The sequence below is a fragment of the Heptranchias perlo genome, chromosome 21 (genome assembly GCF_035084215.1).
Source record: "Heptranchias perlo isolate sHepPer1 chromosome 21, sHepPer1.hap1, whole genome shotgun sequence".
Taxonomy (NCBI): domain Eukaryota; kingdom Metazoa; phylum Chordata; class Chondrichthyes; order Hexanchiformes; family Hexanchidae; genus Heptranchias; species Heptranchias perlo.
Window position 1 is genome coordinate 6,905,440 of NC_090345.1, and position 20,053 is coordinate 6,925,492.

The 20,053-nt window shown below is 48.4% G+C and overlaps 1 protein-coding gene across 1 annotated transcript in view; it reads right to left on the reverse strand.

The window, feature by feature from the left end:
• Positions 1-20,053, reverse strand: part of crtac1b (cartilage acidic protein 1b) — a 212,809-nt gene that overhangs the window by 23,384 nt on the left and 169,372 nt on the right. The window contains exons 7-9 of the mRNA XM_068002694.1: positions 13,713-13,849; positions 4,092-4,174; positions 486-586 (exon numbers count right to left, since the gene is read on the reverse strand). Of these exons, the coding sequence (XP_067858795.1) occupies positions 486-586; positions 4,092-4,174; positions 13,713-13,849 (321 nt within the window). The remainder of the gene's footprint in view (positions 1-485; positions 587-4,091; positions 4,175-13,712; positions 13,850-20,053) is intronic.

Sequence of the window (20,053 nt, forward strand, 5' to 3'; positions counted from 1 at the left end):
CGTCCCCTTTTACGTTGTTCAGGGATTTCCAGGGTTTTCCTCAGGCTGTAGGAGGGGGCTGCCTCTCTGCCTGCAATAGGCACAGGCCCAATGCTCCCATGCTAAGGAGGTGGTGATGGGGGGAGATCCTGATCTCGAACCACATTGTCCATCTGGATGGTTGGCTGGCCACAGGTGCGCCCAGAGAAAGATGGTATTGTGGCCTGTCCCTGAACCCCTACTGACTGGAGGGGCTGCAAGAGTCCTGGGGGCAGGCCTAAGACTCCAAACTGAGTGTATTTGTAAAAGTTTCACCTCGACTTCCCAAATGTCTAAGTCCAATCAGGAACTCTATCAACAGCCAGAAGGTCCCAGTCTCCAAGGTGTGAGAGAACTTCAGCTGCGTTTGAATTTCCTGCTCCTTATCTCTGCACTAGGCCCTGCCAGGGGGTGGGCCTTCACGGGGGAGCATGAAAATTTACCTTAGTAACAGCAGAGGCACATACCTGGTTTACTTTGAAGACAGAAAGAGGCTGGGCCATGGATTCTCCGTGAGAAATGATGAGATCCAGCATCCCGTCTCCATCAAAATCAGTAGCGACTGCACCTGTCAGGGTCCAGAACACAATACACACTGTCGAAACGGCGGAGGAACCAGTCGCTGCCCTGTTACAAACACCCTTTAATCCTACTTATAACAGGCAGGTGGAGGCCAATGGTGCATTATGTTGGACCACAGAGTTGGAGAGGTGAATGTACAGGCCCAGGAGAGACCACTGTTCTCCATCTGGCTCGTCCAACAAATTGGAAAAGTATAATTGAGGTGTTCGGAACTATGATCGAGTAGTTGGGGAGAAACTGTTTCCAGTGGCAGGTGGGTTAGTAACCAGAGGACACCGATTTAAGGTAATTGAAGAAAGGAACCGGGGGGGGAGCTGAGGAGAAATTTTTTTTTGCACAGCGAGTTGTTCTGATCTGGAATGCGCTGCCTGAAAGGGAGGTGGAAGCAGATTCAAAAGTAACTTTCAAAAGGGAATTGGATAAATACTTGAAAAGGAGAAATTTGCAGGGCTATGGGGAAAGAGCAGGGGGGAGTGGGACTAATTGGACAGCTCTTTCAAAGAGCCAGCATAAGCACGATGGGCCGAATGGCCTCCTCCTGTGCTGTATGATTCTATTATGCACATCTCTATCTCTTTAACCTATTCTCTGCTAAATATCTGTCCAGCTCCTTCTTTAATTTGCTCACGCTCTCCACCCTGCTCCCTCCCTGGATCACATGCCCCTCTCCCCCACACACACACTCAGCACTCTGCTAAAGTTGTTCAAACTAAACTGTCTGCTCACCTTCCCTCCCCTGAGCCTGTGCCCCTTGTAGAATTTGTGATCGCACCAAACAATTTATTCGGGTCAAGGGAGATTTAATAGAGGTGTTCAAAATTATGAGAGGTTTTGATAGATTAGATAAGTAGAGACTGTTTCCATCGGCAGGAGGGCCGGTTAACCAGGGGACACAGATTTAAGGTGACTGGAAAAAGAATCAGAGGGGGAGAGGAAGAGACATTTTTTTTTACGCATCGAGTTGTTGTGATCTGGAACGCGCTGCCTGAAAGGCCGGTGGAAGCAGATTCAATTGGATAAATACTTGAAAAGGATAAATTTGCAGGGCGTTGGGGAAAGAGCAGGGGGGGGGGAGTGGGACTAATTGGATCGCTCGTTCAAAGAGCCAGCACAATGGGTCAAATGGCCTCCTTCTGTGTTGTGTGATTCTATGGTCCAATTTATCTAAACCCTGCCCTTCCTTTTCTCCATTGCGAGCATTCCCCATTTCCACAGACTCTCCCCACGTAGAGCTCAACTGCCCAATCCAAGCTACCAATTTAAGCTTCATTTACCCTAAAACCGTAGCTTGACCGCAAAGTGGTCTTGCCTCTCACCAACGCTAAAAGGTTTGTTGGCGCAAATCTGGAGCCAGGGCCCAACCTGGAGAAGGGAGTCTCAGCCCACTTTACTTCGGAGTCAGGCGGGGGCCTCGACTCCGGGTTTACAACTTTGGTGACAGTGTGAACCGAGAACGCGCCCGTTGGAGACGTTGCGTTTGACCGTCTGCCCGTGCCGCCGTGCTCCCCACCTCAGCCACTGGGAGGCAGCATTGGGGGAGGGCATGGAAACGCACCGTCGGTGTTGAGAACTGTCACCGGGAGCGCGAATTGGTGACACCCTCATTGATGGAAAACCTTTGGGTAGGAGCTGGGGGTAGAGGGGGATTCGAGGCTGTTACAGAATATGTCTTGGCGATGAATTCCCGTTGAGGATATGAGTTATTTCCGAGGGTTCGGGAATCTTGTGACTTGGTCCCCGAGTGAACTGTAACCAAAGCTGCACAGCGCCATCTGCAGCCGAATCCAAAGGGAGGGATAATTTGCATTTCCGCGGCTCCTCAAGACATCCCGACCGATCGCCTCACGACCAATTAATTACTCTCCGAAGTGCAGTCGCTGTTGTCATTCAGGCAAACGAGGCAAACCAATTTGTGCACAGCGAGGCCCCCACAAACAGCGACGTGAGATGAACGAGGGGCTAATCTGTTTTCACAAGGCGCTGGTTGTGGGAGGGATGCCGAGCAGGTCCCACAGTGCTGAGGGATCTTTTGCATCCACCTGAACAGGCAGACGGGGCGGGGGGCCTGGGATTAACATCTCATTCAAACAGACGACACCTTTGCCAAGGCAGCGCTGGAGTGTCAGTTTAGATTACGTGCTGTAATCCTGGAGCGGGGTTTAGAGCTGCAACTCAAGAGACAGCGGTGATGCCGACTGCGAAAAGCTTACATTTTAAAAGCAACCACCAGCTCTTGCAAATTGGAAGCACAGGCAAAAATGGCCTCCTTCTGTGCTGTAAGATGCTATGAGTGAAGTGCCAGCCCAGATTGTGCACTCATCTCCTGCAGTGGGGCTTCAACCTGTGACCTTCAGGCTCACTAGCGAGAGTGTTACCAACTGAGCCGCAGGTGGGTGTGTATTGAGCCATGGAAAGCCCCGTGGGCAGCATAGAGAGTGGGCAGCATAGAGAGACCCACATTCATGCCAACCCACCACTGCCGTTGTGAACCAGGTGAGTGAAAATAACACTGACAAGACCAAGACTGACCATTCAACGGAGTGGGGGAATCAAACCTCCATCTGCCACACTGGAGAGTGCCCACTGTCCCAGTGATTTCTCTTTCAACATGTACTTTTAAAATCCGACACAAAAGTTTGCATGTGTGACACCTGAAGTGTGACGGTCATATCTGACGGCATTAATACACAGCCCCAATTGCTAAAACAGTGCCCAGCCTGGAGATTGCTCCAGAATCACTGACACACGACACACTCCCTGCGGCTAATGTCGTCCGCAGCCTTACACAGTCATCTGGTCAACTTCTCTGTCACGCTTAGCAGGCTTGTCAAAGGAGGAGGTTAACAGCATGAAGGGACAAAGCTTCATGTAAGCAGTTTGCTCTTCCAGTTGGCAGTGCAAGCCCTTCACTTCGGTTCAGTGTGAGGCTCTGACTGCAGGTACGTATCGAGCCAGTAGGTGCTGCCAATCCTCCCCGACTGCCTTGGAGTCTCCAGAAATTAAAGATTCATCTCCTGGACACCGCCTTGAGCAACCCGGGAGGAAAACAATCATAGGGGCAGGAAAAAGAAAGTGTGTTTTTATCATTTTCATCATTAATTATAAAAAATATCGGAGAAGGATTTAAAAAACGGGCTGCCTAAGTTCCAGAGCATTCACTGGGGGAACTCCCCTGCTCATCTTCAAATAGTGGCCATGGGATTTTTTGCGTTCACGTGAGAGGGCAGACGGGGCCTCAGTTTAACGTCTCATCTGAAAGACGGCACCTCCGACAGTGCAGCACTCCCTCAGTACTGCACTGGGACAGTCGGCTTATCACTGGATCTGCTCAGGGCCCCGTGCACTGGCTGTACCTCAGCGGGAGGTGCTCGATGCTGACACTGCCTTAGATGGAAAGCCGGGCTCTCTGGCGCTAACATCCCTTACCTTGAGAAGTACAGAATTAACAACAAAAAAAAACAATAAAACTATCGACAGCTGGTTCACCCTACCTGTCCCTTGTCCCGTGTGCTCTGCAGCATCTCCTGCGTTTACCTCTTCAATCAGTGGGTCTGCTCCCACCCGACGAGAGACCCTGCAATTGAACACAGCAAAAGAGGCAGTCATTACCCAGTGACACTCTGCGGCCAAGATCGTTTCCATATTGTTAAAGGGGCACTGCCACACTTGCTGGAACTTTCCGTGCAGCTCACCCAACACTTAAGTCGGTGAGGGCGCTGCCCGGTGTGGAATAGAGCAGGAAGATCCCAGGATTGAACTGTGTGATCTGGGCTGAGTTGGCAGGTCTCAGCCAAGGCGGCAGTAGGAGTTTACGGCAACTGGGTCTTGTGGACCCTACACTGGGAGGTGGAGGGGAATGGGATGGCAAAACAGGCCGGGGTTCTCATCCTGATTGTTGTCTAGCAAAAACCTACTGGTTTGGAGAAAGAGCGGTGGAGTGGTACTAATTGGGTAGCTCTATCAGAGAGCCAGCACAGGCACGATGGGCAGAATGGCCTCCATCTGTGCTGTAAGATTCTATGATTCTATACTGGTAGATGTGTGCGTTGCTGTCAGGCGAGGATAGGTTAAAACTCGGCTATGATGTCTCCCCGTGCCTGAACAGCCTCACTGTCTAGGCTCACACACAAACGGTTCTCAGCTCTAAGTTAGAAGATTGTGAGTTTAGGACCCACTCCAGGGACTTGAGTCCCAGTGCAGGACTGAGGGAGCGCCGCGTTGTCGGGGGGTGCCGTCCGTCAGATGAGACATTAAACCAACGCCCTGTTCTCCCCCTCAGGTGGATATAAAAGTTCCCCAGGCATTATTTCGAAGAAGAGCAGGGGAGTTCTCCCTGATGTCACTGACTGGTATATATCCCTCAACCAATCTCACTAAAAACAGATTATTTAGTGACTGCACTTCAGATGTACTTCATTGGCTGTAAAGCGCTTTGGGACATCCTGAGGTCGTGATAGGTGCTGTAAAAACGCAAGTTCTTTTGTACTCTTACCTAACTCCTGTCACTTCGGGGACCAATTTCTGCAGGGGTGTCCCTGGGGTTTCTGCAAAAATGCACCCCTCTGTTCTTTTTATTTTGTTACCATTCTTATGGTTATACAATTATCAACACTTTAAGTCTAAACATTTAAAAGTACACTAGGTACTTGAGCAAATACCACAATGATTGAACAGGCTGGGGCTCTTTTCTCCAGAAAAGAGAAGGCTGAGGGGTGACCTGATCGAGGTCTTTAAAATTATGAAGGGGTTTGATAGGGTAGACGTAGAGAAGGTGTCTCCACTTGCGGGAGAGACCAAAACTAGAGATCATAAATATAAGATAGTCATTAATAAATCCAATAATGAATTCAGGAGAACCTTCTTTAACCAGAGAGTGGTTAGAATGTAGAACTCGCTACCACAAGGAGTAGTTGAGGAGAATAGCATAGATGCATTTAAGGGGAATCTAGATAAACACATGAGGGAGAAATGTAAGGACTCTTACAACACCAGGTTATAGTCCAACAGTTTTATTTCAGGTGACGAAGGAGAAAGCCTCCGAAAGCTTGTGATTTTCAAATAAAACTGTTGGACTATAACCTGGTGTTGTAAGATTCCTTACATTTGTCCACCCCAGTCCATCACCGGCATCTCCACATCATGAGGGAGAAAGGAATAGTAAGATATGCTGATAGGATGAGATGAAATAGAGTGGGAGGAGGCTCAGGTGGAGCATAAACACCGGCATCGACCTGTCGGGCCGAATGGCCTGTTTCTGTGCTGTAAATGCCATGTAACGCTCTGTATCTGGAGTCTGCCCTGAAACCTGGACTTCTTTCGTTCCCACCAGCAGATGGCGGTGCTGCACCAGAAACTGCACCAACGAGTCTCCAAATGGTCCAAATGACGGGAGCGGTCCCATTGGATCAGAGAGAAGATTACAACACAGCATAACAGGCTGTTCGGGGAGACGTGGTCTTAGCTTTCAATCAAACTGGGCCCCTCACCCTCCTCCCCCTAAAAAAAAACATGTGACATGTTAAAGCCCGCAAGCTAAACTCGTCCACAGAAATAAAATGTGAGTGGTCCAACTAAATAATGGGAGTGTGTTTAAAATGAATCACTGAGACACTTTTCCAATAGTCAAAATTACTTTCAATTTCGAAAAGCCGTATTCACTATTCTCTGCGTTTAATTTCCATTTATTAAGGGACACTTCTAACCAGGCTCATAGATTCCAATCCATGCTCAGTGACCAGATAACAATGATGTTCTCCCTGTGATGGGATCTTGAATTCAGCGGGCAGTTTATCCTCAGAATCCCGGGCGAACTGCCTGCGATCCTTCTCCGGCCGTCCCCCAGTACTTGGCCCAGAGTGGACATTCTCCATGTGTGGGCATCCGCAGGCTATTCGACCGTGGGGGGGGGGGGGGGGGAAGGGGGGGCATCAAAGCCGAGCCCGATCCCGTCCTCTGCTGATATCCCCGCACGTGGCCTTTGCAGCGGCAGTCACCGATTGGGAATGGGAATCCTGCCAGCTTTTCCCCCACCCCTGCCTAATCCAGAGTCAATGGTAACACATCTATCACTGTCCCACTTCAGCTAACTCAACACGGACTCAGATCAAAGCTGTGACCTTCCTGTGTCACACAGTGCATCTCCTCCTCTGTTACACCCTTGACTCTGTCCATCTCTCTGAACTCCTCTCTTCGGTCTCCCTCTTCCCCTTCTGATTGTCTCTCGATCTCTCTGTTTTTCCCTGTGTTTTGCTCTCTTTGCCCTCTCTCTCTCTCTCTCTCTCTATCTCTCTCTCTCTATCTCTCAACCCCTTCCCTCCTCAACCCCTTCTATTGTTCTTCCATCTTCCGTTTCTCTGAACCCTGTTACAGATTTTGTCTCTCCGTCTTCCAACTGTTTCTCAAGTTTCCTCTCCTTGTTTGCTCTCTCTTTTCATTTTCTCCCTCCTTTTTTATTTGACCTCTCCTTTTCACGCTTCTCTTTCCTTTCCTCTTTTGCTTTCTCTCCTTTTCTTGATACGCTCTTTCTGTTTTTCTCATTTGCTCTCTCCTTTTGCAATTTGCTCTCTCTCTCTCTCTCTCTCTTTCTCATTTGCTCTCTCTCCTTTTCTCTCCTTTATTTCCTTATTTGGTTCCCCCTTTTCTTTCTCCATAAACAGGTCAACCTGAGCTCTCCTCCCTTCTATGTCTCACTTTCTCCTCTTTACTGCCCCCTCCGCCCCCCCCCTACAGAGAGGAGGGGATGGGGAGAGGAGAGCAGACTCCTGAACAAGAAGGAGGCCCGAGGACCAGTTCCTTGCAGGAACAGGTGGCTGGGTCAAGGCAGCAGCGAGGTGGCAGGTGGGGTCCTTACCTTAGCAGGGTAGGAGGGCCTGATCGTAACAAAGGCTTTGGCATCAAATGCTTCAGAACGACGCAGGATGAGATGATGGCGATGGGGCTTACCAGGACTGAGACAAGCTCCAGCTCCTCCCCTATCCCCCTGACCCACTACCAGCATCATTTCGCTGCGGTTCAGAAAGAACCACAGCAACCCATACTCTCAGCTGCTATTTGCCTCATGCTCCATCACAGATATCATCCCCACCACCACCACCTCCAGGGCATCTCCAGACGACGTCAAACACGATTGAGACTACAATATCAGCACTCACCTCAATCACAGACTTCCCCCCACCCGCCCCATTCTCCTCCACCTTTTCTCCTGAAGCCCTTGATTTTTTTTTTCAGTCTGAGGGGCAACGGCGGCCCCTCCAGTACCTCAACAGATTGACCATTTTTCACGCCGAGACGACGAACGTCATTAGGCTATTCAACCATGGGGGGCGGGGGGAGGTGAAACACACTTAAATCCGATCCTATCCTCGCCTGACGTGGGAATTCACAAGGACGGGAACCCTGGGGGGGGGCTGCTCTGCCTCAGATCTGCAGTGCTGTTTGTTCCTGCCGCCTCTTCCCTTGACGCCCCCATCAATAAAGTCTGCTCTCTCGCTCTCTCTCTCTGTGCCTTACTCCTCATTAATTCAGGGAGTCATTTATTAGTGTTCCTCCAAGGTGTTGACAACATTTGCTTTTTAATAGCCACCTCGGAGGATCAATAACAGCGGTACTGAGTGATGGATATTAGATGGAATGAAGTGAAGTTGAGAAGGGACGAGGGAGAAAAACTGGGCTGTGTTGGTCGGTCAATAAATTGAAAATCGTCAGTGCTTTGGCCCAACACATTCATCATAGAGGCTCGCGTCTAAATGCAATCTATATATTAATATCTGAGCGCACTCTGTCAATTCAACATTCACAGAATGGAATGCGATACAAGCCGAATGAAAATTATCACCAGGAAAAAAAAAATATGCAGTTGATCTATTCTAGACTGAAGTGCGGGCAGCCCATCAGCAACCAGACAAAATGTTCTGCAAACTACCAACCGAAGTTCTGCATTTTATTAATTTTTTTCCCCCCCCCCCAGATCCTCGGTGTTCTCCCAAAGCCACTGACCTCCGGGCTGGGGCACAGGTCCAGTGGTCTCTCCTAAAACACTGCTTTAGAATAATGTTGTCCCACATGTGGCTAACTGGGAATCCAGATGTGGCCAATTGCATTTCTGATCAGTAAACGAACGATGAGTAACAGAGACCGTCAGTGGGCCTGTGATCTCAATACTCATATCCGCATGGCGTGTGCGTGTGAACTTTAACCTTTTTGTGCGTTTGTTGGTGAAATGGTAAGACGGAAAGCAGAGCGTGCGAGTGTTTTCCGATCGTTGGGAGTGTTTACTTCCTTGGTTGGTGATAGATGTTTGTTAAGATAATATACACGTGTGAAACACATTTACTGTATTGTGTGTAAGGCGTTTTCTACTGAAATTAGTCCATGGGGCTAAAACAGTGTCACCATAGCCGCACCTGTGGCTGGTCAGCGATTTCTATTGGACAACACTGATCTAGAAAGTGCACTTATATGGACGCATGGTAAAGATGCTTGGCTGTGATACCCCCATGGATGAATAGCCCGCTGGGCGTCATTTTAGTGCTTTGGATGGGGCTCCACCTGTGATAGGGAGCTGGCTTCTGCAGGGTTTAAAGTCCTGTGGCAGCTGAAAGGGGCAGGCATCGTGACTTTTCAAACTTGGAAGGCGGCCAGCCTGTAACTAAAATAAATAAAACACCCGGGAGAGGTGCAAGAGGCCGGGGAGCGCGCCAAATCCCCGACGGGACTGCAGGAATTCTGCTGTAGGAGGGGGTGGCCCAGGAGATCAGGAACCACCTCAGACCCCCCGCGGCTCACGTGCTCACACAGTACCCCGTGTGCTCCTGCCACTGAGGGGGGTCCACGGAACAAACGCAAAGCTGGGGTTAAAAGCACATTGATCACAAGCTGTCCACCAAGGAGAACAAACAAGGCACTGGCACACATGACATGTTTAACATGAAGACTCTGGATGCACTGAATCTATGTACAAATATTTGTGAGCACGTTTCATCAGGCGACAGGACTGCAATGTTTGTGGGTTCCCTAAAGCACTTCAGGCAAAGGCATATTTGTGGAGTGTACGGGAAAACTTATTTGGTGCCTTGACTGTGGCTGGCTTGAGTTGGTGTCAGTGGTGGCTCTGTGGTTGCACCCTTGTCTCCAGGAGCCAAATGGTTGGGGGTTCAACTCCCACTCCAGGACTTAAGCACAACGTCTAGGCTGACATTAACCCTCCTGTCTGTATCTTCCATGGAAGTTTACTTCTTCAAAAAAACTCTATTGAAAGTGTTAGCCGAGGCTCAGTGAGCAGTGTTCTCACCTCCGAGTCAGAGAATTGTTGGATCAAGCCCCCCCCCAGAGATTTGAGCACATAATCCAGCGCGGTACCGAGCGAGCACTGCACTGTCGGACGGTCCCGATAAACCATCCGCCCTCTCAGGCGGATGTAAAAGATCCCACGGCACTATCTGGAGGAAGAGCAGGGGAGTTCTCCCCGGGGTCCTGGGGCCAATATTTAGCCCTCGACCAACATCACTAAAACAGATGATCTGGTCACTATCACATCGCTGTTTGTGGGATCTTGCTGTGCGCAAATTAGCTGCCGCGTTTCCCTAAATTACAACAGTGACGACACGTCAAAAAGAACTTCATTGGCTGTAAAGCACTTTGGGACATCCTGAGGTCATGAAAGACGCTGTAGAAATGCAAATTCTTCAAGTCTTGTATTTTTGTTAAAGGTCCATTAATCGGGTAATATGATTAGCTGATAAATATGTCAGGCGTTCAGCTATTCTCTGATTGGCTGTGTTTTTCCTGCGGCAGATCATTGAATCGTAGAACCTTACAGCAGGAGGAAGCCCTTCGGCACATCGTGCCTGTGCCTGCTCTTTGAAAGAGCTGTCCAATTAGTCCCACTCCCCTGCTCTTTCCTCAAAGTCCTGCAATATTTTCACCTTCAAGTATTTATCCAATTCCCTTTTGAAAGTTACTATTGAATCTGCTTCCACCGCCCTTTCAGGCAGCGCGTTCCAGATCATAACAACTCGCTGCGTAAAAATGTTTCTCTTCATCTCACCTCTGATTCTTTTGCCAATTACGTTAAATCAGTGTTATATAAAGTTACGACAGGACAAATCTGAGCTGAGCAGCTAGAAATCGATCTCGTGCTGCGAGAGGTCAGTGGAGTGTGAAAGATCAGGGAAGTGTGGAGATGAGGCTCAGTGGGAGTTGAGTTTTTGAGGTACAGTTAGACAGGAGGGTAGCAAGTTCACTCACCATCACTAGTGAGTTACAGTTCTCAAACCGAGCTAACGGCAATATTTGTGGCACAAACTGGGGCTATTTAGTCCTGGCTTCTGCCCTATTTTATGAGCTCTGTAACTCCCGGTCCAGGCCAGGAGAGCCATTCCTTCTGCTCACCCCTTCATTAATGAAATAAATACAAATCATGAGGATTGGCGTTTCCGGGCTAAAATCTCATGATAAGTGGCAAGTAACATTCGCACCAGACAAGTGCCAGGCAATGACCAATCTCCAACAAGAGAGAGTCTAACCACTTCCCCTTGACATTCAACGGCATTACCATCGCCGAATCCCCCACCATCAACATCCTGGGGGTCACCATTGACCAGAAACTTAACTGGACCAGCCATATAAATACTGTGGCTACAAGAGCAGGTCAGAGGCTGGGTATTCTGCAGCGAGTGACTCACCTCCTGACTCCCCAAAGCCTTTCCACCATCTACAATGCACAAGTCAGGAGTGTGATGGAATACTCTCCACTTGCCTGGATGAGTGCAGCTCCAACAACACTCAAGAAGCTCGACACCATCCAGGACAAAGAAGCCCGCTTGATTGGCACCCCATCCACCACCCTAAACATTCACTCCCTTCACCACCGGCACACAGTGGCTGCAGTGTGGACCATCCACAGGATGCACTGCAGCAACTCGCCAAGGCTTCTTCGACAGCACCTCCCAAACCCACGACCTCTACCACCTAGAAGGACAAGGGCAGCAGGCACATGGGAACAACACCACCTGCACGTTCCCCTCCAAGTCACACACCATCCCGACTTGGAAATATATCGGCCGTTCCTTCATCGTCGCTGGGTCAAAATCCTGGAACTCCCTTCCTAACAGCACTGTGGGAGAACCTTCACCACACAGACTGCAGCGGTTCAAGAAGGCGGCTCACCACCACCTTCTCAAGGGCAATTAGGGATGGGCAATAAATGCCGCCCTCGCCAGCGACGCCCACATCCCGTGAACAAATAAAAAGATATGCATTCCTATTGAACCAAAAGTGTAAATGACGTTGAGACAAAGGAGGCAGATCCTGGGAGGAAATCATCTGCCATATGCAACCTATGGGCCGGGGAAGACATATTGCAAGTTCAAGAGTTAAAGAACGCTTTGAGCCACAGTGCAACTTGAAGAACGACTTATACTCCAAGTAAGAACGGACAATGATGATTGTGGTGGTTGCCATGGTACCCACCAAGGTCAGATCATTTCCTGCACTAGTCTGTTGCTGTGGGGATGAGTCAGGTGGGCTAGCAATACTAAAGATAACCCTGACCAATAGAAAAAATCTTGTGGTATTCATCCTCGGCAGTTGAAAGAGTATTGTGTCCAGTTCTGGGCACCGCACTTTAGGAGGGATGTGAAGGCCTTAGAGAGGGTGCAGAAGAGATTTACTAGAATGATTCCAGGGATGAGGGACTTTAGTTCCGTGGATAGACTGGAGAAGCTGGGGTTGTTCTCCTTGGAACAGAGGAGGTTGAGGGGAGATTTGATCGAGGTATTCAAAATCATGAAGGGTCGAGACAGAGTAGATAGAGAGAAACTGTTCCCATTGGTGGAATGGTCAAGCACCAGAGAGCATAGATTTAAGGCGACTGGCAAAAGAAGAAAAGGTGACATGAGGAAAAACTTTTTTACGCAGCGAGTGGTTAGGATCTGGAATGCACTGCCCGAGGGATTGGTGGAGGCAGATTCAATCATGGCCTTCAAAAGGGGAACTGGATAAGTGCTTGAAAGGAAAAAAATTTGCAGGGCTACGGGGAAAGGGCGGGGCAGTGGGACTAGGTGGATTACTCTTGCACAGAGCCGGCGCGGACTCGATGGGCCGATTGGCCTCCTTCCGTGCTGTAACCTTTCTATGATTCTATGATTCAGAGAGGAGACAATAGAGGGTCAGGCCACAATTTCTCAATCCGCCTCAAATATGCAAATTACGCTGTGGGACAGTAGAGCAGCCAATGAAACATCTTAACTCAAACAAGGGAGAGAAGAATAAACCAGGTAACTTAGTTCAGTTAGTCTAACATCAGTTGTGGCAAACTGAATCCATTAGTAAAGGTACAATTGGTGAGTATTCAGAAACACATGGGTTAATCAAGGACAGACAGCATGCATTTGTTCAAGGTAAGTTGTGTTTGACAAAGAAAGACTTGCATTTATATAGCGCCTTTCACAACCTCAAGATGCCCCAAAGCGCTTTACAGCCAATGAAGTACTTCTGAAGTGCAGTCACTGTTGTAATGTAGGAAACACGACAGCCAATTTGCCCACAAATGTGTTAATGACCAGGACATCTGTTTTTTGTGATGTTGGTTGAAAGATAAATATTGACCAGGACATCGGAAGAACTCCCCTGCTCTTCTTCGAAATGGTGCCATGGGATCTTTCACATCCACCTGAGAGGGCAGACGGGGCCTCGGTTTAATGTCTCATCCGAAAGATGGCACCTCCGACAGTGCAGCACTCCCTCGGTACCGCACTGGAGTGTCAGCCTGGATTATGGGCTCAAATCTCCGGAGTGGGACTTGAACACACAACCTTCTGACTCGGAGGTGAGAACGCTGCCCACTGAGCCTCGGCTAACACTTTCAATAGAGTTTTTTTTGAAGAAGTGAACTTCCATGGTTCTACAGGAGATACAGACAGGAGGGTTAATGCAATGGCCCCATTTTCAAGTGAAGCGAAGGTCTCCTGCAGGAGAATTTGCTGAATGGCTCTAAAAGCCAGCACTGGGTTCCATACCCCTGCACGAGTCAGTGCCTTCGGGAAAAGGAGGGGAGGACATTGGGTAACATCACTTTTCAAAATGCCATGAAGGAAGTGCGATACCTCACCCACCTGAAGATGCGGTTTGCCGAAGGCCCTCGATGGGCGATATTGTTGAAGAAGACCTCAAGCTCCTGGTCGTTGTCAAAATCCGCCACAATCACAGTTCGAACCGGCGAGGGCATCGCAAACTTCTGGGTTGCAATATCCTAAAAAAAAAACATTAGGCCCAGCGATTACTAATTAGCCAGTCGCTGAGAGGATGGCGGCTTGTGGCAGTGCCCACAGAAGGAGGGTGCGACACTGGCACACATGGAACACAGGCTGTATGTGATGTCTGAGATGCCTGCTTCTCCCATTTGAGATCCACAAGAACCCCTCCCTTTACCAGCTACGCCCTGTACCAGTTTCGTTGACTGGATGAACATTGAAAACTCCATTCTTAGCATTTTGTTCTGCAGTTTCAGATCTCTCCTTCACCAGTGCCTCCTAGTATCAACCTCTCTTTGACCAGCACCTCCTGTTCTGCTCTGATGCCCACACCTCCATTGCCAGCGCTCCCTGCTCCCCCTCTTAAAAAAACCAAAACGTTTGTGACCTGCTCCCCTCTTGGGTCCCTATCGCGATCAGCGCCCTCTGTTCTGCTCTGATGACCAGCGTTTCCATTCTTCCTCGGCCTACCTCTCATCCGCAGCAGCCCTGAGAGGAAGGTAGGACCTTATAATAGAGAGTTGGAGAATGGAGAGCTGCAGGATGGAGAGATAGGGATGGGCAGGGGGGAGATGGGGACTGGGGAGCCAGGAGATGGGAATCTGTGTGATGAGGAACTTGGGAATGGGAAATAGGGGTGGAGACCTTGGGGCAATGGGGAGCTGGAGAGGATTATTGCTGTGTGTTCACTGACACCCTCACTGCCTCCATATTAAATAACAGTAGTTCTAGAAAATTCCATTTAAATAAAACAACGCACCAATATCCATCTGATTAGGAAAGGAGAAAGAGGGAGATTAATTAGATTTGTGAGGTAATTCCTTTAATCATCACTTCCCATTCTACCCTCCATTAGGTTAATATTTAGTAGTTTTAATTAAAATCTTTAAATTTATGACCGTACACTGTCAGGCAATGCATGAATTGTTAGTGTGTATTGAACTAAGGAATTCAACACTCCAAACCCATCTCAGTTCCTTAAAGGAAATGTCTTCACAATAAAAGTGTTTGGTGCATCTTTTGTTTTTCAATTAGTTTCTGTGCACTGATGCCCATCAGACAGCCCAGGGGTCAGACGGAATCCATTTCCCCCAAGTTGGTAGCCCACAATTTCCCATGTGCTTAGGTGTTGCCAACCCTCCAGGATTGCCCTGGAGTCTCCAGGAATTGAAGATTAATCTCCAGGACACTGCCGGGACCAAAACACCCGGGAGAGAAATATCACAGGGGCATGAAACAAATTTGTGTTTTTTTCATTGTCTTTAAACACTTTCATTTATTAGTTATAAAAAATATTGGAGATGGGGGGAGAAAGGCCGACTCACTAACAGTCAAGATTAATCCAATTGGGTAACAAAGAGTCTGTTCCCTTTCCAATTGGACGTGGGAAGGTGGTGCACACGGAGGATGGACCAATGACAGGAGTGTGGGGGCTGGACAGTTCAAGGCGGGAGGTCATGATGAAACCTCCAGGAATACACCCGACCGGAGTTGGCAACCTCTGCACGTACCTCGGGGCCTCCGGTCACAGCAGCTGTGAGACGTCCCTGGAGCTGAGATTTGGCCTCGTTGGGTTTTTTTTTTTCTCTTGCAGGCGAATGCGATTAGCGGCCTGAGTTATCCCAGCATCCATAGCACAGGTCAAAGGGCCACAGGGCGACTGCATTGAGGAACATGGTGGGCAGGTAACGTCGGTGAGGGTTGAGATTTGTCTTAAGAGGGGGCGGGCGTAACCAAGGCGAGGATATCAGTGCCTTGGGAACTCAGCACCCTGCAGTTCTCCATGTTGCAGCCGTAAGGATATATCAGTTTGAATATTGGAATATGAGCAGATGTTTTCCCAGCACACGCACAAACCTTGCTTGCAGATCGGAAAATTGTGGGCGCGGCCCGTGCGTTCTTCGGACCATCGATTTCCGCATGTGCTGGGACAATCAGCCCCACAGAGAAACGGCTCAGTTGGTAGCGCTCTCAGCTGTGAGTCAGCAAGGGTCATGGGTTCAAGTCCCACTCCAGAGACTTGAGCACAAAATCCAGGCTGACACTCCCAGTCCAGTACTGAGGGAGTGCTGCACTGTTGGAGGTGCCGTCTTTCAAACGCAGACATTATACCGAGTCCCCATCTACCCTCTCAGGAGGACGTAAAAGATTCCACTCCGCTATTTTGAAGAAGAGCGGGGGAGTTCTCCCAGCGTCCTGGTCAATATTTACCCCTCAGCTAACACTTAATAGATTATCTGGTCATTATCACATTCCTGTTTGTGGGACCTTGCTGTGCGCAAATTGGCTACTGCGTTTCCTACATTACAACAGTGACTACACTTCAAAAGTACTTCATTGGCCGTAAAGCGCTTTGGGACGTCTTGAGGGCGTGGAAGGGGCTATATAAATGTAAGTTCTTTCTTGAATATGATTAAGGCCAGAGACTCAGTCAATGAAGAAGAAGGAAGAAATGTCATTATAAAGAAAAAGTTTCTGACAGGAAGGGGTGCTGAGAATAGACACTGATGAGTCAAGGACATTTATTATGTCCCAAATATTCAAAGAGCTTCAGTTTTGGAGGCGGAACCAAGAAAGTAAACATTCCAGGAACAAAATCTGTACAAGGCAAAAAAAGAATTCTTTTAAATATAACAGGTAACAGGACTGAGCAATAGACTGTGGAAATTTAAAAAAAGCACAGTCTAGTTCTGGAACATTCTAACAGACTGAAGTCAGTACGAAGCAGTTTCTCTTTGTTCCTCCAACGTTCTCCAGAGTGCGATGACTTGTGCCCCGGCATTGTTTGACGGGGCACATCTGCACTCCAGTCGCTGGAGGGAACCAATGAACTGAGAGCCAGGAGGTTTATTCACCTGTGGCCATCGCAACTGAGCCTGACCCTGTTCTCACCCGACACGTACACACAGGATAGCGATGAAGAACGGGACCCTGGCTGATCTTTCCACTCCCTGACCCAAGGACGCTAAGGCCAAGTTGTAATATCCCAACATCCATCTCTGCTGCGATCAGCTAACTCAACCCGCAAAGCTGGTGTTGAATGTGGTGGTTGCGATGGTCACGGTTGAATAGCCTGGTCCGCAGGGCTCGGAAACCCTTAAACATGAGCCAATCAGCCACTGGGGTATGCGTAACAGAATGTTTCTGACTCCAGGCAGTGAGGTGGTTTGAAGCTTTATTTATTAACATGCAAGGATTCTCACACTATTTTTCTTTACTTTTACAATTTCTACATTTTTTCTCGTTTAAAGAATGAGTCTCATCATCTTGTTTAAAACTTTCAAATGGGTTGAAATTACTAGGTGAAAACTTAGTGACGATTAACCTGTTAAAAACAAAATTCCTCTGTCTGTGACTCACCTGGGTCTATCCTGTCACTCTCAACCCCTTGCAATATATCTTTAAGATAACATTTATTGTATCTGTCACCCATATTGTGACTTAAGCCAACAGTCAGTTTTCTGTTTCCTAAAAGGCTAAATGTTTAAAGAGTAGAAATGACTGTTGTGGGGACTGGGTGGCGCAGTGGGTTAGACACTGGTCTTTTTTCCTCGGGAACTTGCGTTCAAATTCAGCTCAGACTAACAGGATAAAAAGTCTGGATAAAACCAGCAGGTCAGGCAGCATCCGTGGAGAGAGAAACAGAACCTGATAAAGGGCCATCGACCTGAAACATTAACTCTGTTTCTCTCTCCACAGATGCTGCCTGACTTGCTGAGTATTTCTGGCTTTATTGAGGTGGGGATGTTCTGAGGTTGGGATGTTCTGAGGTGGGGCTAGTTTTCTGAGGTTGGGATTGAGGTGGTGATGTTCTGAGGTGGAGATGTTCTGAGGTGGAGATGTTCTGAGGTTGGGACTGAGGTGGAGATGTTCTGAGGTGGAGATGTTCTGAGGTGGAGATGTTCTGAGGTTGGGACTGAGGTGGAGATGTTCTGAGGTGGGGATGTTCTGAGGTTGGGATGTTCTGAGGTTGGGACTGAGGTTGGGATGTTCTGAGGTTGGGACTGAGGTGGAGATGTTCTGAGGTGGAGATGTTCTGAGGTGGAGATGTTCTGAGGTTGGGACTGAGGTGGAGATGTTCTGAGGTGGAGATGTTCTGAGGTGGAGATGTTCTGAGGTGGAGATGTTCTGAGGTGGAGATGTTCTGAGGTTGGGACTGAGGTGGTGATGTTCTGAGGTGGAGATGTTCTGAGGTGGAGATGTTCTGAGGTTGGGACTGAGGTGGAGATGTTCTGAGGTGGGGATGTTCTGAGGTTGGGATGTTCTGAGGTTGGGACTGAGGTTGGGATGTTCTGAGGTTGGGACTGAGGTGGAGATGTTCTGAGGTGGAGATGTTCTGAGGTTGGGACTGAGGTGGAGATGTTCTGAGGTGGAGATGTTCTGAGGTGGAGATGTTCTGAGGTGGAGATGTTCTGAGGTGGAGATGTTCTGAGGTTGGGACTGAGGTGGAGATGTTCTGAGGTGGAGATGTTCTGAGGTGGAGATGTTCTGAGGTTGGGACTGAGGTGGAGATGTTCTGAGGTGGAGATGTTCTGAGGTGGAGATGTTCTGAGGTGGAGATGTTCTGAGGTGGAGATGTTCTGAGGTTGGGACTGAGGTGGAGATGTTCTGAGGTGGAGATGTTCTGAGGTGGAGATGTTCTGAGGTTGGGACTGAGGTGGAGATGTTCTGAGGTGGAGATGTTCTGAGGTGGAGATGTTCTGAGGTGGAGATGTTCTGAGGTGGAGATGTTCTGCGGTTGGGACTGAGGTGGAGATGTTCTGAGGTGGAAATGTTCTGAGGTGGAGATGTTCTGCGGTTGGGACTGAGGTGGAGATGTTCTGAGGTGGAGATGTTCTGAGGTGGAGATGTTCTGAGGTGGAGATGTTCTGAGGTGGAGATGTTCTGAGGTTGGGACTGAGATGGGGATGTTCTGAGGTGGGGCTGTTTTTCTGAGGTATGTTGCTGGGCAGAACAGAGGGAACTTTACTCCTCTGCACTGCACTATCCCTGACCTGAGAGTATTTAATGCTGACACTGGGTTCCTGAAGTGGACAGTGTTGGATTTCCCAGCACCAACAGCTCTCACCTTGATGCACATATATTTTAAAAATTACTGCTGATGATGTAATTCTTTTTCCGCTATTTTAACACAGCAGGATAAGTCCATTAAAATAGCAGAGACAGGAACTTGGTCTAAGTGCATTAATTGACTGTACGGTACATCACTGGCAGATTTCAACCCTTAGCTCTCTGTGTTTTACTCTTTTCCAATCAGTTATTTTATTTTATTCTACTGTTCTTCACCTCCATTGCAATAGAGGAGAGAGGAATTTGATATGAACTAATTACGGCCAATGTTACTGATAGTCGAAAAGAAAGACTTACATTTCTATAGCGCCTTTCACAACCTCAGGACGTCCCAAAGCCAATAAAGTACTTTTTGAAGTGTAGTCACTGTTGTAATGTTGGAAACGCGGCAGCCAATTTGCGCACAGCAAGATCCCACAAACAGCAATGTGATAATGACCAGCCAATCTGTTTTAGTGATGTTGGTTGAGGGATAAATATTGGCCCAGGGCACCAGGGAGAACTCCCCTGCTTTTCTTTGAAATAATGCCATGGGATATTTTACATCCACCTGAGAGAGCAGACAGGGGCCTCAGTTTAACATCTCACCTGAAGGGCGGCACCTCTGACAGTGCAGCACTCCCTCAATATTGCACTGGGAGTGTCAGCCTGGATTATTTACTCAGGTCTCTGGAGTGGGACTTGAACCCACAACTTCTGATCAAGAGGCAAAAGTGTTACCCACTGAACCAATTGTAAACAATTTTACAACACCAAGTTATAGTCCAGCAATTTTATTTTAAATTCACAAGCTTTCGGAGGCTACCTCCTTCCTCAGGTAACTTGGTGTTGTAAAATTGTTTACAATTGTCAACCCCAGTCCATCACCGGCATCTCCACACCACTGAACCAAGGCTAACACCCTTGCACAATTAAAACTGACTGTTTCTTTTGGTTGTAAATAATTGTTTTTCACAGTGAGTACTGATGAGTGCTGGGTGGGGAACTCGCTGGGAGGAACCGAATGGTAAGAGGATCTTGCAGTAACATTGGGACAGTTACTATCATTAGCCATGGGATGCTTCAGCAATCTTGCCAATTCGACTGTGTAACACTCCCTCGCGCTAACTCTTCCAAACCAGTTCCCCTCATGT